We start from the raw sequence: 26,772 nt of genomic DNA on the forward strand, positions 1-26,772 counted from the left end.
TCACTAGTCTAACAAAGGCTACTGGTAACGCGAAGAAAGGATTGAATTCACCGAACGACCATTATTTGTTAAATTACTTCTGAGAGTGAAACAAAAAATGAACCAACAGGTAAACAGTTGAAAAAGACGGATGCAGAGGTACGATGATAGAGATCGAAAAGTTTAAGTAAAGAAAGGATTGAGACTGCCTGATTTGGGTCAATCACATGTTCACATTCTTTTCCGGGAGGAAAGTCGGTAAGGCAGCATAATTACAAAAACACGCTAACAAAAAAAGCAAACCGTGAACTTTTGAGAAAGAAGTTTAAACGCGACACAGGGTCACAACAAAAATAGAGACGAGGATCGGGGAGATGCTGTGGAAAGGAGGGCGGAGAGGGAAAGTGGGGAGCGAGTGACGGCGGTGGGGGGGGGGGGTGTGGGGATGTTGGACCACTGGTAAAAGACAGCAGAAGGGCATTAGCAAAATGGAGGGAGAGGGAGGGAGGTAGAGGGCAAGGAGAGGGAGGGGGTAGAGGGCAAGGAGAAAGTTTTTAGCCAACAAAAACAAAACAAAAAACGTGTAACCACATGCTGCCCTGACCCACGGCGATTCGCAGTCGACTCAGGGATTCGAACCGCAGGCAACAAAAGGAAGCCGTTTGTCACTAAACAGTCAGCGTGTGTGACAACACGCCGCCAACACAGACGGCAAGCAGAGGGTTCGAACCCGAGACCGTATCGCTTCAGAACTTCAACTCTTCACTTTTCGCGTCCTACTGCGAACTGGACCCTCACTGGACATCAAACTCAGAAACTAGGACGGGATCGAGCAGGAAACTTCGATATTTGATTACAACAAAGTCCAGTTTCCGCAAAAGAGTACAAAGTAGAACAATACTTCAACGTAAGGCTGTGTTGACAACGGGTCTTTGATGTCCACGCAACAATGTCAAAAACAAACCTTTGATGATTGTGTGTACAGCAATGTTCAAAACAACACTTTGATGTGTGTCAGCAACAAACTTCACTTTACTTCACTCGTATTATTCTCACCACCGGGAGTGCTTTACAATTCTGAACAACGTCCCAGCGTGAGATATTCAACAATTAATGTTCACGCGGTGGTGTAATACAATACAGCAAGACCTTGGGAAAATTGTCAACAGTTCTGTTGATTTGTACAACCCGACCCCCTGTCGTTTGTAAATACGGCAGTAGCTTTTAAAGAGGATTCCGTCTCATTAAGCGTCTTATTTCTCTGATTAACAGATTAATTAGCAGGACGTGCGCAGTCACGTTGTTATGTTTTGGACTTGTCCTTCACCTGTACCAGTGAATTGACTTTTTCTTGATCCCTGTAGGTGAAATTTACGCCAAGATGTTTTTGCTGTGGTGAAGTGTAAACTGTGATAAAAATAAATATTCCGGCCATCATGGATTTCCTGAGAAACAATTGGTCTTCATCACCTAAACGGATATCTACTATTCCAACCACAATGAGGTACGTAATACAGCCTGATCACAACTTTTATTTCAGTTGATATATTTTTGCCGCAGTGTTTAATGGCAACTTGCATGAATGATTTTGTTTAATGCAATGCTGTAGCTGATATCTTTGTATGTTATCAGATTGATAAATTACTTGTGAATGTTTCCTTAGATTGTTTAACTCGTCTGAAAATATTGACAAAGACGAAAGAGTCAGGGAGACCGCGAGATTACTCAAAAAAGAAGCCAATAATATCGAATACCTGCTTATGACTAAAGCCAAAGTGTCAAGAATACCACTTGGTTATGAGAGAAGTCAGGCGACGTGCGTGGGATTGAATCAGTGGCCCAACATTTTTTTTATATATCTAATCCGTATTTTATTTTCATGAAAAGAGGTTTACGCTACATTTTAGCTTTGTCGACAATATTGCTGTAAAATTGAAACTCAAGAGTACCATGCCCATAGACAGCATTTAACAACTTTTAATAAAAAGATAAGAAATGAAAGTCCCTGATCGGAAGCCTCATTGTTACTGTGTGCTATGAACATGTTTTGGTTCGAGCAGAAGCAATGTGCATTTTGCATTAATATGGGGGGGGGGGGGGGGGGGGGAGTACAGATATATTTTGTATCTGTTTTCTAAATTAAAAAAAATAACGGATAGATCGTAGTCTTCAATTCTAATTCGTATACTGACAAAATGCGGAGAACAAATCCATACCAAAGACTCGATAAACTTTCACTGAATCTGTAACCAGTAAAAGGTCACAATGTCATATCACCACTTCGATTCTGTCTTTTTTTCAGGTCACTAAGGATACACCCTTCAGAAATCCACACAAAGATCTACTAACCTAGATACTCAAGAAACAGGAGAAAGTACCCACTCAGACTAGTCGAGATGTATCCCTCGTTGCAAAACCTACTCCTGACCTACTTAACCTTCGTCTTCAGTCCTGCCGCACGTGCGGTTTTACTGATCCGCCCTTTTCTCAACAAGCCCATCCGAATAGACACACCCAAGCATAATTTCTGGCCCTATGTTCCCATCTCGGAACCAGAGAGGAGAGAAAACGAGACCTATTTTAAAAAGCCTGACCACAATTTCTGGCCATACATTCCCGTGAAAACGCCTAATTGGGCCAACTCGACGTATTTCGATGTGCCACGTCACAACTTCTGGCCCTTTATTCCTGTGGTTCCGCCTGGCCGTAATGGAACCAAGCCTATACCTGTCACCCCGCCCGGCCCGTTTCCTACGTTACCCGGCCCTACGACTGGTGAGTTTTTGTGAGGGGATTTGGTTGACTGAGTGTGAGTTGGAGGAGAAAGGGGGTGGGAGGGCGAAGGGGTAGGGGTAGTGTGTGCGTGGGGGAAGAAGAGGGGGGGGGGAGGGAATACCTGTCTTACCGTCTGTCTGTATATGGCTGTATTAATGTCTGTATGTGTTAATGTGTGTATGTCACACGCTTTCCTTCTTTGCCACTACTAAAGCAAACGTGTGCAAGATTGTAGGGGAAGGGCTCCTAATATGGACCACCTCTTGATCTGACAAACTAACGGCGCTAGAGCGCTAAAAACAATTTCATTCGCTGTATTCACCCTATCTGGATAACTTGCGCATGTCAAAACAGTTGCAGAAACACAAACCTTAAAACCATTAGGCTTTTTATCTTTTTTTTCACTTTTGGCAGCGTTCACTCTAACTTTGACGCCTAAAACGGACTCGTTTCTGTCCACAGCCAAAGCTTTTATCACACAAAAATTGCTATATATGACAACTAAGACCGTATTTGTTACATTTTAGCAGTATTGACCCCGAGTTTCTACTGCAAACAAAAAATAATAGCAAAATCTCAAAGCATGTGTATGTTACCTAATATGGAGCACCTTCAACAAAAAGAAGAAAATAAAAGCTAAAGACTGGTTTCATTAATTCTTTATGAAGCTTGCTAAACATAACCTATAACTAGCCCTCGAGCTTTCAAAAAAATATATCAAATTGTGTTCTTTTTGCGGAAGTTGATAATTTCACTTATTTTCACTCTGTTTTTGATATGCTTCTTTAGTTTCCTGATGTGCTTCAAATAATGCTCTCATCAACACGAAACAGATACATCTAAAGCATATTTGAATTAGTTTGACATGCACAATAAGTTGTATCATGTTATTTTGAAGTATAGGGGGCTTTTGACAGTCACGATTCGTGAAGGCCGCTTCACTGGTCCATATTAGGAGCCTGGGCGCCAAACTATGGACCCTTTGGGATTTTTTCTGTATTTAATTTTTGCTGAATGTCTATCAAAGCTATTTCACTCTAATTAGGCCTAACGGTTCACTTAAGAGATAAGGACTACCAAACACAAAATGAAACTTCTTCGCAAGAAAACAAGCTAGTTATTAGCATGAAACAAAAAGTGGTCCATATTAGGAGCCCTTCCCCTATGTTACACGCTTTGGAGCATGTGCAAGAACGGATTCAAACTCGAAATCGTCCATCCAAAAGCCCCAAAATGCACACACGACTTTTATTTCTCCTGCCGTTATCGTTTCTTCTATTTACAAATTCTTCAACGCTGAGAATACTGAGAACGGCATCCCAGACGACAGAACTATTTCCATACGCGAATTTAGCTGCCCTTGGAAAGCGGCTCGCTCAGGAGGCCTGTTAGTCTGAAACTAGAAGGACAGAGTTCTGAACATAGATGACAAAGACCCCTAAAAAAACAAACATTTCGCGGATGCAGACACAGAAAGACGTCATGAAGAATGCGATGCTTCAAAAGATACAGACTGTGACGATGACTCGGACGTCATTCACATATACCGAGACGTCATTCATAGTTGTTCGTTCACTTCCGTCAAAAAGTAGATATCTCCACAATGGCTGCTCCTGTGTTTATGTTTGTCAAGCTTGAGTACGTAAAACGTGTTTGTTCCCTCCTTTGTCAAAGTTGTGAGACATAAATGCTATTCAGACTTGGTCGTGTGACAGAGTTTTTTTTCCACACTCGATTAGCTGATGTCTAACTCAGCCTCGCGGCTTCGTCAGACAATCAACGTAATCTCGTGTGGAAGAAAACGTCTGTCGCACGACCAAGTCTGAATAGCAGGTAATGTCTGTCTGTCCGTGTGTCTTTCTGTCTGTCTGTCTGTCTGTCTGTCTGTATGTCTGCCGGCCTGCCTGCCTGCCAATCGGTCTGTTTGCCTATGACCTGTTGGTCATCTAATGTCAGAATGTTCTATACTACCATTCATCAACAAAACTAGAAACTGGGTATAAGCGTTTGAGCGCAGATCTCCTTGATGAAGCCGTTACATGTACAACTAGTCCTATGCCTGGAGAGGTCCTCAATTCCCCTACCATAATGAGCAAACAGAATAATTATACATGAAGTACTGTCGAAACCGAGTAACATTCAACACAGACGCCACTAAAAAGCTTCTTTTTAATGACGAGTAGTATGAATGAAAGGCTACGCGTACTTTGTGAGTATCATCAATACACTGTCTTTTCTTACAGTCAGAAGTATACATACGTGTGCACTATGCTAAATGTGACCCTCCACCACGAAATGAGTTGCATGTCACCTCGCGCGGTTCTGCGCTAGGCTTAATATAAGTCCGGGGAGTGTCTGGTAACAGTGTGCGGGTCAGCTTAGTCACAGGCTTATAACTCAAACAGTTTTTGCTCTTTTCTAAAACGGTTTTAACCACTGGATAGAGCATACAAAACTCGTTAGGAAAATGTAAAATATGAAAATCATGCAAAGATGACATGCGACTCATTCCGTTGTGGAGGGTCGCAAATATATCCTTCTGATTGTTTACACGGGCAGTAGGGTGCTTTTAATCTGATCCAAGCGCCCTGGATCTTAATGGCACTGTCCTTCCTGTGTGACGACGTTGGTGCACCATCTCTGGCCAGGCTTTTACTTGGGATAAGGACATCCCTCCACACACACACACACACACACACACACACACACACACACACACACACACACACACACACACACACACACACACACACACACAAAATCAACATCCGGCGACTTCCTGTGCTGAGTCGGAATTGTGTAATCATAATTTCGTAGATTGAAATTGGTGGCTTTTACAAAATTATTAATAAGGACATCCCTCCACACACACACACACACACACACACACACACACACACACACTGACACACACACACACACACACACACACACACACACACACACACACACACACACACACAATCAACATCCGGACTGCTTGGAGTTTGTCATCAATAAATTTCGCAGATTGAAAATGGTGGCTTTTACGAAATTAATTAATTTAAACATTTCCACTTTGTGCAAAAAGCAGCCAGACTGTTGGTTTTGGGTAAATGTCCAAATAGAGGGTTGGCCTTATTCCATGTAAAAGCCTGCATGGCCAGATCTGAGATGGTGAGCCGAATCATTTACAAGGGAAGAGCTTTGCCTTCAAGTTCTTTCCGGCGTTCCCATGCAGGTTATGACTACGGAGAAGTGATCTACAAATCCATCCTGTTCTACGAAGCACAGAGGTCCGGGTGGCTACCCGACGACAGAAAGGTCACGTGGCGAGGTCACTCCGCCCTGGAGGACAGGGGGGAATATGGAGAGGATCTGACTGGTGGATGGTATGATGGTAAGTCTTTGAATCTTTTAGTGGCTAGGTTGGTTGTTCTTTTTCGCTTTGATTTGCGGTTTCCTTAATTCCAAAAACAGAGAGACTGCTAACGTCTCAAAATCAAACATAAAACAAGACGCGTAAGGCGAAATTACTACATTTAGTCAAGCTGTGGAACGCACAGAATGAAACTGAACGCACTGCATTTTTTCACAATGACCGTAGTCCGCCGCTCGTGCAAAAGGCAGTGAAATCGACAAGCCTGTTTAGCGCGGTAGTGGTTGCGCTGTGCTGCATAGCACGCTTTTCTGTACCTCTCTTCGTTTTAACTTTCTGAGCGTGTTTTGAATCCAAACATATCATATCTATATGTTTTTGGAATGAGAAACCGACAAGGAATAAGATGAAATTGTTTTTAAATCGATTCCGGACATTTTATTTTAATCATAATTTTTATATTTTTAATTTTCGGAGCTTGTTTTAAATCCAAATATAACATATTTATATGTTTTTGGAATCAGAAAATGATGAAGAATAAGATGAACGTAATTTTGGATCGTTTTGAAAAAAAAATTGTAATTACAATTTTCAGATTTTTAATGACCAAAGTCATTAATTAATTTTTAAGCCTCCAAGCTGAAATGCAATACCAAAGTCCGGCCTTCGTCGAAGATTGCTTGACCAAAATTGCAATCAATTTTATTGAAAAATGAGGGTGTGACAGTGCCGCCTCAACTTTTACAAAAAGCCGGATATGACGTCATCAAAGTCATTTATCAAAACAAAAAAAATGTCTGGGGATATCATACCCAGGAACGCTCATGTAAAATTTCATTAAGATCGGTCCAGTAGTTTAGTCTGAATCGCTCTACACACACACACAAAGACAGACAGACACACATACACACACACACACACACACACACACACACACACACACACACACACACACACACACACATACACCACGACCCTCGTCTCGATTCCCCCCTCTATGTTAAAACATTTAGTCAAAACTTGACTAAATGTAAAAAACAAGAATGGAAAGGTACTGTAACGGTTTGATTTTAACGCTTTTTCAGATAAGTTTTCACTTCTGTTATTTGTCTGCCTGGCTGTTGGCCCACTATAAAGGCCATTGGGACCATGTACCCATGACGTCTTAACGTCTTGTTTTGTTAACAATTAAAACGTTCCAGTACCACAACTTCATAACTATGAAATGTCCGTTTCTTTACAACTGCATAACCATGGAATGTCTGTTTTTCAACAGCCGGTGACTACGTGAAATTCGGATTCCCCATGGCAGGAGCTACGTCCATGTTACTGTTGGGGTTGATAGAGTTTCGTGATGCGTACCAGTCTGTCAACCTTCTGGAGGAAATGTACGACTGTGTGCGATGGCCTCTGGACTACTTCATGAAGGCGCACACTTCTCAGTACGAATTCTATGCCCAGGTGAGTGTGGGTCAATTGTGAAAGAATGTATTACTAAATGTGTGGGCGGTTGAAATGTACAACTGCGTGCGATGGCCTCTGGACTACTTCATACTTCTCAGTACGCATTCTATGCCCAGGTGAGTGTGAGTTAATTGTGAAAGAAAGTATTAGTAAATGTGTGGGCGGGTGAAATGAACGACTGTGTGCGATGGCCTCTGGACTACTTCATACTTCTCAGTACGCATTCTATGCCCAGGTGAGTGTGAGCTAATTGTGAAAGAAAGTATTAGTAAATGTGTGGGCGGGTGAAATGAACGACTGCGTGCGATGGCCTCTGCACTACTTCATGAAGGCGCATACTTCCCAGTGTGAGCTCCACGCTCAGGTGAGTGTAGATTAATAGACGATGTTCAGAAATAACTAAATAAGATGTTTATAGGTTGTGGAAGATGCTTGCCCTTGTGCGTGTGTGTGTGTGTGTGTTTTGTGTGTGTGTGTGTGTTTTGTGTGTGTGTTTGTGTTTTTGATTTTTATATTTAGTCAAGTTTTGACTAAATATTTTAACATCGAGGGGGAATCGAAACGAGGGTATGGTGTATGTGCGTGCGTGTGTGTGTGTGTGTGTGTAGAGCGATTCAGACTAAACTACTGGACCGATCTTTATGAAATTTGACATGAGAGTTCCTGGGTATGAAATCCCCGAACGTTTTTTTCATTTTTTTGATAAATGTCTTTGATGACGTCATATCCGGCTTTTCGTGAAAGTTGAGGCGGCACTGTCACGCCCTCATTTTTCAACCAAATTGGTTGAAATTTTGGTCAAGTAATCTTCGACGAAGCCCGGGGTTCGGTATTGCATTTCAGCTTGGTGGCTTAAAAATTAATTAATGACTTTGGTCATTAAAAATCTGAAAATTGTAAAAAAAAATAAAAATTTATAAAACGATTCAAATTTACGTTTATCTTATTCTCCATCATTTGCTGATTCCCAAAACATATAAATATGTTATATTCGGATTAAAAACAAGCTCTGAAAATTAAATATATAAAAATTATTATCAAAATTAAATTGTCCAAATCAATTTAAAAACACTTTCATCTTATTCCTTGTCGGTTCCTGATTCCAAAAACATATAGATATGATATGTTTGGATTAAAAACACGCTCAGAAAGTTAAAACAAAGAGAGGTACAGAAAAGCGTGCTATCCTTCTTAGCGCAACTACTACCCCGCTCTTCTTGTCAATTTCACTGCCTTTGCCATGAGCGGTGGACTGACGATGCTACGAGTATACGGTCTTGCTGAAAAATGGCAGCTACTTGACTAAATATTGTATTTTCGCCTTACGCGACTTGTCTCTTCTTTTCACATGGTTAAAAAAGACTCATGTCGTTGTGTTGACAATTTGTTTCACGTGCCTTTTTAAATATGAAAGACTATTAAGTATTGTCGAGATCGTAGAGGAGTTTTCATGTTTGCACCATTGTGACTTTTTTCACGTATTCTTCTTGTTTCTTAATGGGTTTCTTCTCTTCTTTTATTCTCTTTTTACATTTAGTCAAGTTATGACTAAATGTTTTAACATCGAGGGGGGAATCGAGACGAGGGTCGTGGTGTATGTGTGTGTGTGTGTGCGTGTGTGTGTAGAGCGATTCAGACTAAACTACTGGACCGATCTTTATGAAATTTGACATGAGAGTTCCTGGGTATGATATCCCCGGACGTGTTTTTCTTTTTTTCGATAAATGTCTTTGATGACGTCATATCCGGCTTTTTGTAAAAGTTGAGGCGGCACTGTCACACCCTCATTTTTCAATCAAATTGATTGAAATTTTGGCCAAGCAGTCTTCGACGAAGGCCGGACTTCGGTATTGCATTTCAGCTTGGTGGCTTAAAAATTGATCAATGACTTTGGTCATTAAAAATCTGAAAATTGTAAAAAACAAATCTTTTTATAAAACGATCCAAATTTACGTTAATCTTATTCTTTATCATGTTCTGATTCCAAAAACATATAAATATGTTGTATTTGGATGAAAAACAAGCTCTGAAAATAAAAAAATATAAAAAATATGATCAAAATTAAATTTCCGAAATCGATTTAAAAACAATTTCATCTTATTCCTTGTCGGTTCCTGATTCCAAAAACATATAGATATGATATGTTTGGATTAAAAACACGCCCAGAAAGTTAAAACGAAGAGAGGTACAGTAAAGCGTGCTATGAAGCACAGCGCAACCGCTGCCGCGCCAAACAGGCTCGTCACTTTCACTGCCTTTTGCACTAGCGGCGGACTACGTTCAGTTTCATTCTGTGAGTTCCACAGCTTGACTAAATGTAGTAATTTCGCCTTACGCGACTTGTTTGTTTTCCTTTAAACACGGAGGCAAGCTTCACGTAACATTGAAGGATTGCCTTAGTGTTTCGATGGAAACAAGGGAAAAGCACTCTTTCACAGTCCAATAAAACTTGAGATATTTCCGAACATTGTCTTTTGTGAAGGAAAATGTGAGTAAATGTGTGGGTGGGTGAAATGCACGACTGTGCACGATGAATCTGAGGCTATTTCATCAAGGCGCACACTTCACAGTGTGAGTTCCGTGCATAGTCGAGTGTGGGTTATAGTTGTGAAGGAATATGTGAGTACATGTGTGGGTGGGTGAAATGCGAGACTATATAGTACGATGAATTTGAGGCTATTTCATCAAGGAGCACACTTCACAGTGTGTGAGTTCCGTGCATAGTCGAGTGTGGGTTAGTTGTGAAGGAATAGGCTATGTGAGTACATGTGTGGGTGGGTGAAATGCGAGACTATGTACGATGAATTTGAGGCTATGTCATCAAGGCGCACACTTACTTCACAGTGCGAGTTTTACGCCAAAGTGAGTGTTGGTGAAGTTGGAGTAAGGTGGTAGACAGATGTGGGTAAAGACTGAATAAAGTATGACAATAGTATGATTATGTGAGTAAATTGTAAGTGATGTGTGAGAGAAATGTACGTCTGGCATTAGGGCTTACACTTCGTGCCATTTATCGAGTTTATCAATCCCCATCTGTCTTTTCTTGAAGAAGCTAAATATGAGCATTTGTTCCATTTTCTTCACATTGCCCCGTCCTCCTTCCTATACCCTCCCGCTTTATTTTCTCGCAAAAGTTGCACCTAACTTTTCTTCGCCCATTGGCAGGTAGCTGACCCCTACGTTGACCACAGCTACTGGGGCAGACCGGAGGACATGACGATGTACCGTCCAGCCTACAAACTGTCCCCTCAGGCCCCCGGAAGTGACGTCATTGGTGAAACAGCCGCCGCCCTCGCCGCCGGGGCCATTGCGTTTAAAAGTGTTGGTATGGAACTTTGCTTTAATTTTAGAGAAAAATCTGTATAAATGCAAAAAGCGATCTTATGTTCTGTGTATTAGTCATATTTTACTTGTTCCTAGCTTTTCGTTCCCCCTCGACCCTCCCCCCCCCCCCCCCCCCCCCTCCCCCTCCCCCTCCCCCTCCCGCTTCTTCTCCTCTTTTTTTTGTATTGATTTATTTCTTGTCCTCTTCCATCTAATCTTAGCTTCTCGATGTTATTTGTTCTTATTCTTTTCCTTTGTGTAATTAGTTTTCTTTCGCTCTCGGCGAAAGAGTGTGACTTTTTGATTTTAAATGTTGAACGCATTGTGAGGGTGTGTATGTGTGTGTGTGTGTGTGTGTGTGTGTGTGTGTGTGTGTGTGTGTGTGTGTGTGTGTGTGTGTGTGTGTGTGTGTGTGTGTGTGTGTGTGTGTGTGTGTGTGTGTGTGTGTGTGTGTGTGTGTGTGTGTGTGTATTCGGGAGACATGGGTGTGTTTTGTTGTAATTGTTTTATTTCTTTGAGTTTCTCTGTCTCTGTTACCTCATTTTTGTTTGAAGAGGGGGATTGTTTTTTTTCAAGATAATGTGTTCATGTGCTTGCTTGCTCATTCGATTTGTTTCGTGTTTCGTTTTGCGATACTTTCGTTTCTTTCCATTTGTTGATCGTTGTTCATTGTCGATTGTTGTTTACTTGCGCGTTCTGTTTTCTTAGTTGCTCTCGGTGTTTGAATGCTTTTCACTGTGAATTCGAACCTGTCTATATTAACGGCCAATGGTTGTAGTAAACAGGTGGTCGCCATGGAAATATGAATGTATAGAACAAAAAAACTCGCCAGAGAATTTTGGATTGGTTGTTGAGGGCATCGTTATCCAGAGGTAGTCGCCAGGATAGGTTCGACTGTATTTGTTTTCTCTTAGTCTTGTGTAGTTGGTTTTTCATCTGTTTCTTTTAGTTTTAAACATTGTTTGTGTGGTTGCAGACAAGGAATATTCAAACAAGCTGTTGCATCACGCGTCGGAACTGTTTGAGTTTGCTGACCGCTACAGGGGCTTGTACAGTGATTCGTTACCCATCGTGCAGGAATTCTACAGGTGCGTTTGCTAGCTGGTCGTCTTGACATATGGGACTTTTTTCTGCCGCTGCTAATGCGGCTGCCCTTCTTTTCCTTTCTCCGAGTGGGGCGGGCTGTCTGCAAATGACCTGGGTTTTTTCCTTAGTCTTTTCTGTCTTTGGTTTTTTTTTCTTCCTTTTTTCTAATCTTTCTGTCATTATTTGATGTTTTTTTGTTTCTCTCTCTCCTTCTTGCTACAAAGAATTTCAGAGTGCATCTTAGTTTTCTGCTTTCAGTTTTTGCCTGACGTATTTTCTTCTCTTTCTTTCTCTCTCTCTATCTCTTAATTGGGGATTTCACTCATCTCTGTTAGGTTTTCTTATCGTTTTTTGAGCTCGATCTTTTTTATCCCTTTTTTCAGTCGTCGTCGTCGTCGTCGTTGTTGTTGTTGTTGTTGTTGTTGTTGTTGTTGTTGTTGTTGTTGTTGTTGTTGTTGTTGTTGTTGTTGTTGTTGTTGTTGGTGGTGGTGGTGGTGTTGTTTTCCTCCCGCTCTTGTTCTTCTTGTTATTTTGTTGTTGTTGTCTTCTCTTTGTTCCTGTTCTTCTTCTCCTTTAAATTTTGTTTGTTTCTTCCCATTTTTTTCTTTCTGTCTATTTGTTTTTCTCTAGTTTTTCTCTCTGTCCTGTCCATTCTGTCTGTCTGTCTGTTTACCTCATTCTGTTTTTCTTTCTTCCTTCCTTCCTTTCTTCCTTCCTCCCTTCCGTTTGACCTGATAATAATCGTTTGTTTCTTATCTTCTTTTTTTTAAGTAATTTTAATAAATCTGCTTTCAGCTCCTCGGGATACAACGACGAACTTGCCTGGGCCGCGGCCTGGCTGTACAAGGCCACGGGAGATAAGCGCTACTTGAAGCAGGCAGAGGATAACTACATCAGTACAGAGTGCTGGGCCGTGTCTTGGGACGCGAAGGACTGTTTAGCAGCAGTAAGTTAGTTGTTGTTTTTTCGGTTGGTCGCTTGGTTGATTTTCTGAGCATGCAGAACGATTATTGAAATTGTCCTTGTTTCTTAAATGCCTCCTCTGTACGTTAGTTATATGTATAATTTTTCGGCGTGTTTTAGTTGTTCTCTGTTGTCTTGAAAGTGAGATAGTGTCGATAGGGGAAATTCTACAGGTCAGTTGTACAACGCAAACGTGTCTGAGTCTTCTGTTACCAAGTGGATCTTCTGCACTTTCAAGTAAATCTGCTATGATTTAAATCGTAGCTTTATCTTTTGTTTTGGGTTTTTAGTTATGGCGCTTGTGTATGCCTCTACTTGTCCAGCTTTATCGCTGTGCCGACAGACTGGAAAAGGCGAATACCACTTTAGTGTCTTATTTAAATATTATATCATGAACTGAATGTATTCTCAAGTAAAGACGAATTTTGCCTCAGTGTCTTATTTAAATCTGTAATAAACTGAGTTTACGTTTCAGTTGTTGCTGTACCAACTGACCGGGAAAGACGAATATTGCCTTAGTGTCTTATCTAAATCTATAATGAACTGAGTGTACGTTTCAGTTGTTGCTCTACGAACTGACCGACCGGGAAAGACGAAGAACACTTTAGTGTCTTATTCAAATCTATAATGAAGTGAGTGTACGTTACAGTTGTTGCTGTACAAACTGACCGGGAAAGATGAATACCGTCTCGACCTTGAGCGAACCTTCAGCGCCTGGATGCCTGGTGGCTCCGTGGATTACACACCCGAAGGGCTCGCTTTTCGAACACCCTGGGGACCGCTCAGGTACACAGGTAATAAGACATTTTGACCGCTCTACTCGTTATATCAGTCTAGGACCGGGGAGGGCAAAGGCAGCTAGGGAGAGGAGATGGTGTTAACCCGTGATTTGTAAAAATGTAAAAAAAAAAAAAAATAATAATTTCATGTCTTTCTTGTCTTATCGCTGAGAAATTCGGATCGCTTCCTCCCAGTGGAAAGCTAGCAGCAACAGAGTCGTGCTACCCCAAAGTCAAGGGATCCATTAGATTTTTTTTCTTTCTTTCCTTTATTGTCCCATTGCTGGGGAAGTCGGATCGCTTCCTCCCAGTGAAAAGCTAGCAGCAACAGAGTCGCGCTACCGCAGAGTCAAGGGATCCATTAGATATTTTGTTTCTTTCTTTTCTTTATTGTCCCATCGCTTGGAATTCGAATCGCTTCCTCCCAGTGGAAAGCTAGCAGCAAGAGAGTCGCGCTACCCCAAAGTCAAGGGATGTATTAGATTTTAATTTTTCATTTCTTTATTGTCCCATCGCAGGGAAATTCGGGTCGCTTCCTCCCAATGAAAAGCTAGCAGCAACAGAGTCGCGCTACCCCCCAAATCAAGGGATCGATTAGATTTTTTTCTCATTTCTTTACTAGATTGTCCCATCGCTGAGAAATTCAGATCGCTTCCTCCCAGTGGAAAGCTAGCAGCAACAGAGTCGCGCTACCCCAAAGTCAAAGGATCCATTTGAATTTATTTTCTTGCTTTTCGTTATTGTCCCATCGCTGGGAGATTCGGATCGCTTCCTCCCAGTCGAAAGCTAGCAGCATCAGAGTCGCGCTACCGCAGAGTCAAGGGATCCATTAGCTTTTTTTTTCTTTCTTTCTTTTCTCTATTGTCCCATCGCTTGGAATTTTCGGATCGCTTCCTCCCAGTAGAAAGCTAGCAGCAACTGAATCGCGCTACCCCAAAGTCAAGGGATCTATTAGATTTAAAAAAAACAATTCTTCATTGTTACATTGCTGGGAAATTCGGGTCGCTTCCTCCCAATGGAAAGCTAGCAGCAACAGGGTCGCGCTATCCCAAAGTCAAGGGATCCATTGAATTTTTTTTTCTCCATTTCTTTACTAGATTGTCCCATTGCTGGGAAATTCAGATCGCTTCCTCCAGGGGAAAGCTAGCAGCAACAGATCTAGAGTCGCGCTATCCCAAAGTCAAGGGATCCATTAGATTTTTTTTCTCCATTCTTTATGGTCCCATCGCTGGGAAATTCGGATCGCTTTCTCCCAGTGGAAAGCTATCAGCAACAGAGTCGCGCTACCCCAAAGTCAAGGGATCCATTAGATTTATTTTTTCATTTCTTTATTGCCTTTTTTTACATGCCTTTTATTATTATTGATATTTGTTGTTTAGAGCCTCTACGCTGAGTGGTAGAGGGTTGTTTGGGCCGGATAGGTAAAATATTACGATTGTTAGCATAACAAAGAAAACTAATCCAGCCTGCGAGTTGGGGAGGGGGGGGGGGGGGGGGGGGGTCGGACAATATAGAAATGGGAATATAAAAAAACCTAATAGATCCCTTGACTTTGTGGTAGCGCGACCCTGTTGCTGCTAGCTTTCCATTGGAAGGAAGCGATCCGAATTTCCCAGCGATGGGACAATATAGAAATGAAAAAAGTATACATGTATATATAATAGATTCCTTGACTTTGGGGTTGCGTGACTCTGTTGCTGCTAGCTTTCCACTTGGAGGAAGTGACCCGAATTTCCCAGCGATGAGACAATCTAGTATTGTACTGAAAAATCTAAAAATCTAATAGATCCATTGACTTTGGGGCAGCGCGACTCTGTTGCTGCTAGCTTTCCATTGGGAGGAAGGGACCCGAATTTCCAAGCGATGGGACAAGAAATACATACACAAAAATATATACAATAGATCCCTTGCCTTTTGGGGTAGCGCGACTCTGTTGCTGCTAGCTTTCCATTGGGAGGAAGCGACCCGAATTTCCCAGCGATGGAACAATCTAGTAATGAAAAAAAATCTGAACAAAAATCTAATAGATCCCTTGCCTTTTGGGGTAGCGCGACTCTGTTGCTGCTAGCTTTCCATTGGGAGGAAGCGACCCGAATTTCCCAGCGATGGAACAATAAAGAAATGGAAACAAATTCGAATACATCCCTTGACTTTTGGGTAGCGCGACTCTATTGCTGCTAGCTTTCCAGTTGGAGGAAGTGACCCGAATTTCCCAGCGATGAGACAATCTAGTAATGAAAAAGAAAAAAAAATCTAATAGATCCCTTGATTTGGGGATAGTGCGACTCTGTTGCTGCTAGCTTTCCATTGGGTGGAAGCGACCCGACTTTCGCAGCGTTGGGACAATCTAGTAATGAAAAAAAAATCAAAAAAAACCTCATAGATCCCTTGACTTTTAAGGGTAACGCGCGCGACTCTGTTGCTGCTAGCTTTTCATTGGGAAGAAGCGACCCGAATCTTCCAGCGATGAGACAATCTAGAAATCTAATAGATCCCTTGATTTGGGATGTGAAGCTAATGGGATGGGGGCGAAATGGGATAACGGCGATCCGGGATCGCGCCAAAATGGGATGTGGAGCTAATGGTACATGACATGGTGGTAAAATGACACTTGGCCTGAGAAATGTCGCCAAAATGGAATGGGGGAGAATTGGGATAACGGCGAAACGGGACTAATAGATCCCTTGACTTTGGGGTAGTGCAACTCTGTCACTGCTAGCTTTCCACTGGGAGGAAGCGACCGGAATTTCCCAACGATGGGACATCCTAGTAATGAAAAAAAAATGAAAAAATATCTTAAAATTAACAGTCGCGCTACCCCAAAAGTCAAGGGATTTCGTTTTTGTCCCTTGACTTTGGAGATGACAAGACGGGCGCAGTGGCGTGGTGGTAAGACGTCGGCCTCCTAATCGGTAGGTCGTCAGTTCGAACCCCGGTCGCTGCCGCCTGGTGGGTTAGGAGTGGAGATTGTTCCGATCTCCCAGGTCAACTTATGTGCAGACCTGCTAGTGACTTAACCCCCTTCGTGTGTACACGCAAGCACAAGACCAAGTGCGCACGGAAAAGATCCTGTAATCCATGTCGAAGTTCGGTGGGTTATGGAAACACGAAAATACCTAGCATGCCTACTCAACGAAAGCGGAGTGAGCTGACTATGCTCTCAGAGTATAGTGTGGGGAACCCAAATGGGCAAACGAGCTCACACGTAACCAGAAAATTCTGGAACGCTGAAGAAGAAGAAGAAGGAGATGACAAGAAAATATCGGGCGCAAAAACGTGATTTGTAAAAATCATTCATTCAATTTCAGACAACATGGCGACGCTAGCTAAACTATAAACCCCTAAATCATTCATTTAATTTCAGGCAACATGGCGACGCTAGATGAATTTATAAACCCCTAAATCGTTCATTTTATTTCAGGCAACATGGCGACGCTAGCGGAATTATAAACGCTTAAATCGTTCAGTTTAACTTCAGGTAACTTGGCGACGCTTGCTCCAATTCTTATCCAATTAAACCCTTAACATCGTTCATTTCATTTCAGGCAACATGGCGACGCTGGCTCTAATTCTTATCCAATTAAAACCCTTAACATCGTTCATTTCATTTCAGGCAACATGGCGACGCTGGCTCTAATTCTTATCCAATTAAACCCTTAACATCGTTCATTTCATTTCAGGCAACATGGCGACGCTGGCTCTAATTCTTATCCAATTAAACCCTTAACATCGTTCATTTCATTTCAGGCAACATGGCGACGCTGGCTCTAATTCTTATCCAATTAAACCCTTAACATCGTTCATTTCATTTCAGGCAACATGGCGACGCTGGCTCTAATTCTTATCCAATTAAACCCTTAACATCGTTCATTTCATTTCAGGCAACATGGCGACGCTGGCTCTAATTCTTATCCAATTAAACCCTTAACATCGTTCATTTCATTTCAGGCAACATGGCGACGCTGGCTCTAATTCTTATCCAATTAAACCCTTAACATCGTTCATTTCATTTCAGGCAACATGGCGACGCTGGCTCTAATTCTTATCCAATTAAACCCTTAACATCGTTCATTTCATTTCAGGCAACATGGCGACGCTGGCTCTAATTCTTATCCAATTAAACCCTTAACATCGTTCATTTCATTTCAGGCAACATGGCGACGCTGGCTCTAATTCTTATCCAATTAAACCCTTAACATCGTTCATTTCATTTCAGGCAACATGGCGACGCTGGCTCTAATTCTTATCCAATTAAACCCTTAACATCGTTCATTTCATTTCAGGCAACATGGCGACGCTGGCTCCATATCTTATCCAATTAAACCCTTAACATCGTTCATTTCATTTCAGGCAACATGGCGACGCTGGCTCTAATTCTTATCCAATTAAAACCCTTAACATCGTTCATTTCATTTCAGGCAACATGGCGACGCTGGCTCTAATTCTTATCCAATTAAACCCTTAACATCGTTCATTTCATTTCAGGCAACATGGCGACGCTGGCTCTAATTCCTATCCAATTAAACCCTTATCATCGTTCATTTCATTTCAGGCAACATGGCGACGCTGGCTCTAATTCCTATCCAATTAAACCCTTAACATCGTTCATTTCATTTCAGGCAACATGGCGACGCTGGCTCTAATTCCTATCCAATTAAACCCTTAACATCGTTCATTTCATTTCAGGCAACATGGCGACGCTGGCTCTAATTCCTATCCAATTAAACCCTTAACATCGTTCATTTCATTTCAGGCAACATGGCGACGCTGGCTCTAATTCCTATCCAATTAAACCCTTAACATCGTTCATTTCATTTCAGGCAACATGGCGACGCTGGCTCTAATTCCTATCCAATTAAACCCTTAACATCGTTCATTTCATTTCAGGCAACATGGCGACGCTGGCTCCATATCTTATCCAATTAAACCCTTAACATCGTTCATTTCATTTCAGGCAACATGGCGACGCTGGCTCTAATTCCTATCCAATTAAACCCTTAACATCGTTCATTTCATTTCAGGTAACTTGGCGACGCTTGCTCCAATTCTTATCCAATTAAACCCTTAACATCGTTCATTTCATTTCAGGCAACATGGCGACGCTGGCTCTAATTGCGGCCAACTCAGGAATCCAACCCCTGGCGTACAGAAAATGGGCGAGGGATCAGATCCACTACATGCTGGGCGATTCAGGGAGGAGTTTCCTCATCGGCTTTGGAGAGGACCCCCCTATCCGCCCCCACCACGCCGCCAGGTAAGAGAGAAATGAACTCCTGTGACTGAAGTATTTGTCGGTGAAGTATTTCATTCATGACAAATGTGTACGCTGCTAAAATCGTGTCAGCTCTCTCTCTCTCTCTCTCTCTCTCTCTCTCTCTCTCTCTCTCTCTCTCTCTCTCTCTCTCTCTCTCTCTCTCTCTCTCTCTCTCTCTCTCTCTCTCTCTTTTTTTTTCACAAAGAGAGAGACAGATATTTTATTTCCCTGTCGTGTACAGAAGAAGTAAAATTACACTCTGGACATAGCATATTCACGTCCTGATACCATCCTGAACTCAGGTCAAAAATGAGTTACTTCCCTTCGGGTCTCATTCTATCCCTGACAGGATGCCTTGGTGTTCCTTGTCTGGAGAGGAAATCGATTTTTTTTTACATATTTAGATCTTTTCGAAATGTGTTATGGATAAAAGCAGATTCGCGATCGTCGATAATGATTTTTCATGGTGTTGTGTAATTATTAAATTACAAAGGAATTGATATGTGTAGTGGAGGAGTGGAAGGTGGTAGAATCGAATCCCAAGTCCAAGCGTCTTGTTTCAACTTTTTATTCAAAAAAACAATGCAAGTAAGCGTAGAGGCCGAAGGCGAAACCCGTAGACAGCGAAGCAAGTGTAGCGTCGTGTTCAGCTGCTAGGAGCGAATGCATACTTATAAATGCTAAAGGGGGGGAGATAACGTCCTCTCAGAAAATATTTCTATTTGGGACAAGAATTGGTGATACGCTAAGGAGCTGGTAAGGGTGAGCGAAGAGGGGAGGATGACGGGGTGGGCAGGAGTGGTGATGATAAAAGTTTGTTAAGAGGGGTAAGTTCTTCTTCTAGATAGTCTGATTTAATATGATTGGGTTTGGCACCCGTTGTCTCCAGAAGCATTGGGAGTAGGATGTTAAAAGTATACGTTTATTTTCCAAAAAGGTACTTTATAAAAAGTGATAAAATTTCAGAGCTCGGCCTATACTTATAGCCCCGGCGCGGACTGCATCGAAAGCGCCTCCCGGCGAGAATAAAAATCGCCTGAATACGGCCAGAAACACGGAATCTGTGTTTCTTACACATGCTTTACCCTACGTTATTTAAACAAATACATAACCAATCCTAACAAACAATACATCAAATTAAAGCTACGACCTTTAGCTTTCTGTTACAATAAATAACATTTCGTAAAATCTTATACAGCATGACTTCCCTTCTTTGTCTCTGTTAATCTAGGGAGAAAATATCCAGCGATATTTCTCCGTAGGCCTAAAGTTCGGCCATGACCTAGGCAAAATAACTTGCGCAGCCGCAGAAACAAGAAAATGGAAATCTTATGAAGCCGTCATCAACACGAACACAATGATTGCAGAAGCAAACTCTGTACCTACACGACCGAGACACAAGACTGATTATTTCACAGCTGCAAAGGGTAAGCTTACTCACGTCAGGTCTTCACTGACAAGCTAGGAACAGGCGGAAAATTCCAAACAAAAGTAAATGACGTCAAAGTCTCTTTCGCTTTGCGTGTAACTTTGTCATGACGTCTTTTTGTGACGACAGTATACGCGACAATTTGTTCGCTTCCGGTGTCATTTTAGACTGAAAAGCAACTCAAAAGAAGAAGCTAAGCCTGTGTCTTGAAACAGCTGAAACAGTCTTTTGGATTGCCGTTTCAATGTTAACCAAAAAGTTAAAGAAAAAAACAAGGTTCAGTTGCGAACTGACAGCGGATTGAGCATTTATTCCTGTTGATGAAGGTACGCTTGAAGCTTTATTCTCTCCGTCAACCAACAAGACTAGATTTGTAGCAGACGAAAAACAGTGTGCGTTTTTCCTGTCTTGTGAAGGCGATTATGTCGTTATAAGTTATCTGTACGTTGTGAAGACATTTCAAAACAAAATTTAGCTTTGATGCGTCACGGGATATAAGCTTATACGTTTTCATCCATGGAATTGTTTTTTTTCGTCTCGGCAGGGTGAATGAATTCATGATGTCTTTTCCGGAACTGGACAAAACTGGCCGTGCCAAGACTGAAACAAAATATAGTTCTACAACTTCTAGGCTTGGGTTGATTGCCCATGGTGAATTTCCAATGATTTGTTTCCACATCCCATGACAAATTCTCTTTACTTTGGTCATGCCATATATACGTTACAGCTCCGTCCATCCATGGTATCGCGTGATATTTTGTCTCGACGGGGTGAAAGAATATAATGACGTCACTCTCGGCAGAGCCTCGAGTGACGTCATCATATTCATTGACCCAGTCTCGACAAAATATCAGGCGATACCATGGATGGACGGAGCTGTAACTTATACATAATTATTTAGTAGGATACAAAAACAATGGTCCTAGTGAAGGCACTGAACCAACTTCAGTGCGGAAAATTACAAAACTCTCTAAACTGGAATAATGGACAAACTCATAAATCATACAGATAAAAAGAAGAACCCTAGACAAACATCATGATATGCGTTACTTGGGGGAAAATTATGCAGTGACTTAGTACGAAGCGGAAAAGTCCGAAAGTAAATGGAATCGGCTAAATTCCTGCGCGAGTACCTGTCTGCATAAATTAGCAATCTTTGCAGAGAAACCAAGCATCACTCATTACAACCAAATCCTTATAAACAAACTAAAATCATATGCAACATAGGTACGGGATATGTAATAGTGATACAAAAATGACAAAACAATGATTGAAAAGACAAAGATGAGTTTGTGAGAATCAATTTCTCTCGACGATACATGAAAACCGGTCAAGGTCAAAGTGACGCTTTGGTCAGTTCGAAGCATTATCGTAAATAACACAATAATATGCAGTCATCCAGCCTAATCAGTGACTTCCATGCAAACCTAAAGGAAACAAACTTGCATGGGTCTCGATCGAATAGCATTAACTGCTGAAGAGACGATCCAAATAGTTACCAACTAACCTGCTATGTTCAGCTCGTGGGCCCACTATGTCTATGTGGTTCCTGAACATGACATAGCTGTGTCTTCCTTTTGCCTTCGTACGTGTATAAATCTGCAAGACGTTTTAATGTTTTAATGTGTGCATACTCTTCTGCTGTTGCAGCTCGTGTCCCCCATACCCGAGCGAGTGTTCGTGGTCACACTACACGACGTCTTCCCCCAACCCCATCACGCTGTACGGCGCGCTGGTCGGAGGCCCTGCCATTGACGACAGCTTCTACGACGCCAGGGATGACTACTACCAGAACGAAGTCACCTGTGACTACAATTCGGGATTCCAGAGCGCTGTTGCAGGTATGTCTTGCGCTAAATGTAACTGGCTGCTTGGTTTGTTGGCTGTTGCAGGTATGTGTTGCGCTGAATGTAACTGGTTGCTTGTTGGTTGGTTGATTGCTGAATCGCTGACTCACTCAGTGAATGACTCATTAACCGACTGACCGACTGACTGACTGACTAGCCAACCAGTTCACTTGCTTTATGCTACGCTTACTACGTAACATCCTGACTGATGTACTGACTTACCTTCTTACCTACTATCTTAATTACTGACTATCAGATTGACTTACTGACTGACTGACTGACTAAACGACTGATCCGCTTGCTGTTCAGCTGACAGACTGACTGATTAAATGACATACATGCTGGCTTGCTTGTTTACTTACTTACTTACTTACTTACTTACTTACTTACTTACTTACTTACTTACTTCAAACTTATTTATAAACTCCTGAAAGTCAGCTGAGGATGTTTTAACTTCCGGCATTGAGATTACACTCGGCTGTTGTCAGACAGTTTTTAACCCACCCACCCCCCGCCCTCTCTTCCCACACAAAAACACACAACCACCCACCCACACACACACACACACACACACACACACACAAACACACACACAAACACACACACAGAACTCCTTACCCCCTTCTCCACCCCTTGCTCCTCTTCTTGCACTTTGATCACCGAATACTTCAAGGTATGTTTACTTTTCCCAGGTCTGGTGCAGCTGGAGCTGCAGAGGAAGCAGCTTGAACGGATATCGGGAATGGGAGGAGTCGCAGACACCAAATTACCTCCCGCCAACACCAAGATCTCCTGGGGCAAAGTGTGGAGTGAGGTCCCACCAAACTTCAAAAACGCCTTCCCAACGGACTCAGGCCAAAGACCAGGGCGAAGTCAGAAAAAGTCCAGCAACATGCAACGAAACAGACAGAACCAAAACCAAGGAAATCTCAGCCAAAACAACAACAACAACAACAACAACAACAACAACAACAACAACAACAACAAGAAAGGCTTCCATAGAAACAACCCGAACAACTTCCCAAGCAGCAATCAGCAGCAACGTTCTTCGGAAGATATTCGCCTGGGTTTCCCCAAAAACAGAAATTCCAGTTTCAGCTTTTTAAGGAGAGCGGAGCAAAGAGAGGTGAAGGTTGAGAATCTCCAGAGGATGGACAGAGACACTCAAAGGAAGAACTGGGGAGGGCTGCTTCAGAGTTTTAAGCCGAAGAACATTCGAGGGTACCGTAGCCGCCGGGACCAAGCTCGGCAAAACCCTTACCGAAAGGAGAATTTTCAACTGCAGCAGAACCAGCAAAGTCAACAACCATTTAAAGATGGCCAAAGGCAAGGACAGAGGAGAACAAATAGCTCACAGGGGCACCAGAATTTCCAAAACGGCGGAATAAAACAAAATCTCACCAACGGCCAACAGAATGGTCAAAGAAGGCAGGCTAACTATGGTCAGAATCTCCCTTTTGCCCAAAGGCAAACACAAACCGAAAGGCAACCGAGTACCCAAAGGCAACAGAGTACCGACATGTCGTCTAACAGCCCAAAACAACCGGTCACTCAAAGACAGCAGGCGCGTCAAACCAGCATGAGACGACAGAACGACCAAGGACAACAAGAAATCCGGAAAAGACAAAAGCAACAAAAACTCCAAAACGCTCAAAAGCAAAGAAATCTTCAGACTACCAACTCCCCACAAAGTCTCACAAGCACCAAACATTCAAGCAACAACAGTTTGCAGACCATCTCAACAATAAATCCTCTCTTTCAGAACGTCTCAACGATGAGTCCTCCCGCACAGAAGGCTATTGCTCCGAACAGTCTAGCGGCGATGTCGAAACATGGCCGGATTCAGCAAAGTAGCAGCGCGTCAAATACAAAACGTGTACAAAAGAACAACAGCGGAGGAAATTCCCAGCAAATTCGAAACCCGTTCCTTAAAAATCGAAGAGCTATGCAGCGATTTCGGCCATCAAGGAAAAAGAATATTTCACTTCAGACTGAACAGCAAAACTCTACCCAGCAGAACATCTCAACGATGAGTCCTCCCGCACAGAAGGCTATTGCTCCAAACAGTCTAGCGGCGATGTCGAAACATGGCCGGATTCAGCAAAGTAGCAGCGCGTCAAATACAAAACGTGTACAAAGGAACAACAGTGATGGAAATTCCCAGCAAATTCGAAACCCGTACCTTCAAAGTCGAAGAGCTATACAGCGATTTCGGCCATCAAGGAGAAAGAATATTTCACTTCAGACTGAACGGCGAAACTCTTCCCAGCAGGCACGTCGAACTCCGAGCTTGAAGTCATCTCATAATTCAACTAACACAAGCCAGAACTTGGAAATAAAACCCTCTACCCAGAAGGCACGTCGAACTCAGAGCTTGAAGTCATCTCACAATTCAACGAGCACAAGCCAGAACTTGGAAATAAAACCCGCTACCCAGCAGGCACGTCGAACTCCGAGCTTGAAGTCATCTCATAATTTAACGAGCACAAGCCAGAACTTAGAAATAAAACCTTCAGCCCCAAAACAAAGTGTCCACAAGCAGAGTATATCACGTAGTCCGTTCAGTCCTCCTGCGAACTCGAGACAAAGCGTATCTTTCACCAACAAACAGTCAATGAAAAATCACAGACAAAAGATGAAACTGCGCCGTCAAAAACTGCGACAAAACCTTCAAAACAAGCCGCGAATTTTGCAGTCTTCTCGGCTTCCTTCCAACTACCAAAACGGGCAAAGTACAGAACAAGTTCCAAACTCTGCACAAACTACAAGGAGAATTACAAGGCCTACACAAAGTACACAAAGAAGCACGGTGTCTGAACAAAACACACAAACAACAGCAAGGCCTAAACAGAAAGGGCAGCAAAGTTCCGAAAACAAGCAAAGATCGCTGAGCCCGTTTACTCCTTTTAAGTCCAAAAGGGAACAGTCAGTGCATTCCAGTCTGTTTCGAGGAGATTCTGGTACTGGTTCAGGTCCTGGGCTACAAAGCGGAATTTTTGTGGAGACAGAGTGGAATCCCGAAATAGGACAGAGTGGACAGAGCGGTTTGAGACAAAGCGGCTTTGAGGGGCGATAGGAGCTGTTTGTTTTAACCCTGACTCATCCTCTTGCCCTAAAAGAAAACCCGCGTTTTCAAGATGGTGTATTCTACAAAAGGCTGGTATCTGGGATGTCAGCTGCTACCTAAAAAAAACTATGAATGCACAGCATTCTTGCAAACTGCGGAATATTGTTCTGCGCGGTTATTATTCAAAGGACGTGGTTTAAAGCATTATGCCTCAAGTGTTTATGGACTATTACAGCGACATTTTGCTCATCATCAACTGAAAACGTTGATTTTTCCAGTTTTGCATCTTTCACTTCATTTACCTTGCTTGAAAAGGGGACAACCTAAAAGAAACATGAAAGGGCAAATGAATGATTGTGTTTCGCAAACGAAGGCCTTGATTTTGAAAAGACAGCGCGGCGCCCTTGTTGATCCTGTTCGTTCTTAGAAACGCTTCTAAATCAGTCAAGCGTCATCCATGCAGCACGACAGCCGTTGGATACCTGAATGACCAGCTTTCCAGCCGTTCAACAGCTAGTGTACATGTATTAACATTATTGGTACTTCAGCGTATCTTGTGTGTGATATCATAGTACTCTGACCCCCCTCTCTGCTTCGTTGGGGAGCCATTAGCTGAATCTTACTTTCACGAGGCTTGACAGGTCCGGGAAACTGCAAACTATTTCCACTCAGATAGGAATCATCAAAAGTGATTGAAGTTTGCTCCCTTTAGTTCTCACGTGACTTGTGACTACTGATCACTTCTCAGTCTCTCGCCATGGAATCTTCTGAGCGTAGGAAGTGATTTGACGCTGTTATATCTTAGAAGTTGTGAGATTATCAAGACGAATGCTGTTGTGTTGTGATGTGAACACGTTTGTTTATATCATCTGGATATGTTTCACGCTTCATGTTCAGCTGACAGATTTGTCTGACATCATTCAAGCCGCAGAGTAACTTGGAACTACGGAAGCCAGACTGTAGTGGAAGGGAAGCAACTCTTATTCTTGAGCTGTGTCATTGTCAGCAGTTACCTCCCATCGACTTTTGCAATGTGCCTAAGAAAATAAGGGAAGCGGAGGGGAAATATTTCGGTAACGTTTCTAGATTTTTTTGTTTTTCGTTGTTGTTTTTCTCCGGCTAACGCCGGTCACAAGTTAGAAATGATATAAGCAATGGTTGACGATATTCTTTTCTTCTTTCTTTTGCTAAACATGTGATATACTGCCCCATACTTACAGATACAATATTTTGTGTCCAACAATCGAGATAGCTATTCTCAGTTCCTTTCTCTTTACTCTCTCTCTCTCTCTCTCTCTCTCTCTCTCTCTCTCTCTCTCTCTCTCTCTCTCTCTCTCTCTCTCTCTCTCTCTCTCTCTCTCTCTCTCTTTCCTTATACATGTTTATCCTCATAAAGTTCAGTAAGTCAGTCTATCTGTGAATGTAATGTACTAGAAGAAGGAGAGAA

At 42.4% G+C, this 26,772-nt stretch overlaps 1 protein-coding gene across 1 annotated transcript; it reads left to right on the forward strand.

The window, feature by feature from the left end:
- Positions 1–1,097: 1,097 nt before the first annotated feature.
- LOC138979060 (uncharacterized) lies at positions 1,098–24,112 on the forward strand. Its single transcript, XM_070351871.1, has 12 exons — positions 1,098–1,483; positions 2,282–2,754; positions 5,975–6,133; positions 7,389–7,573; positions 10,742–10,901; positions 11,877–11,988; positions 12,782–12,932; positions 13,599–13,743; positions 18,817–18,982; positions 22,062–22,252; positions 22,951–23,130; positions 24,021–24,112. The coding sequence occupies exons 2-12, from the start codon at positions 2,376–2,378 to the stop codon at positions 24,110–24,112; spliced, it is 1,920 nt and encodes a 639-aa protein (XP_070207972.1). The 5' UTR covers positions 1,098–1,483; positions 2,282–2,375.
- Positions 24,113–26,772: the final 2,660 nt, after the last annotated feature.

The sequence above is a fragment of the Littorina saxatilis genome, linkage group LG10 (genome assembly GCF_037325665.1).
Source record: "Littorina saxatilis isolate snail1 linkage group LG10, US_GU_Lsax_2.0, whole genome shotgun sequence".
NCBI lineage: Eukaryota > Metazoa > Mollusca > Gastropoda > Littorinimorpha > Littorinidae > Littorina > Littorina saxatilis.

What these genes read in the sequence shown, in the direction of transcription:
- LOC138979060 (XM_070351871.1), top strand. Translation starts at nt 2,376, where the DNA reads ATGTATCCCTCGTTGCAAAACCTACTCCTGACCTACTTAACCTTCGTC. An exon ending in GTTACCCGGCCCTACGACTG is followed by an intron (nt 2,755 to 5,974) that starts GTGAGTTTTTGT and finishes GTTCCCATGCAG; the next exon opens with GTTATGACTACGGAGAAGTG. An exon ending in GACTGGTGGATGGTATGATG is followed by an intron (nt 6,134 to 7,388) that starts GTAAGTCTTTGA and finishes GTTTTTCAACAG; the next exon opens with CCGGTGACTACGTGAAATTC.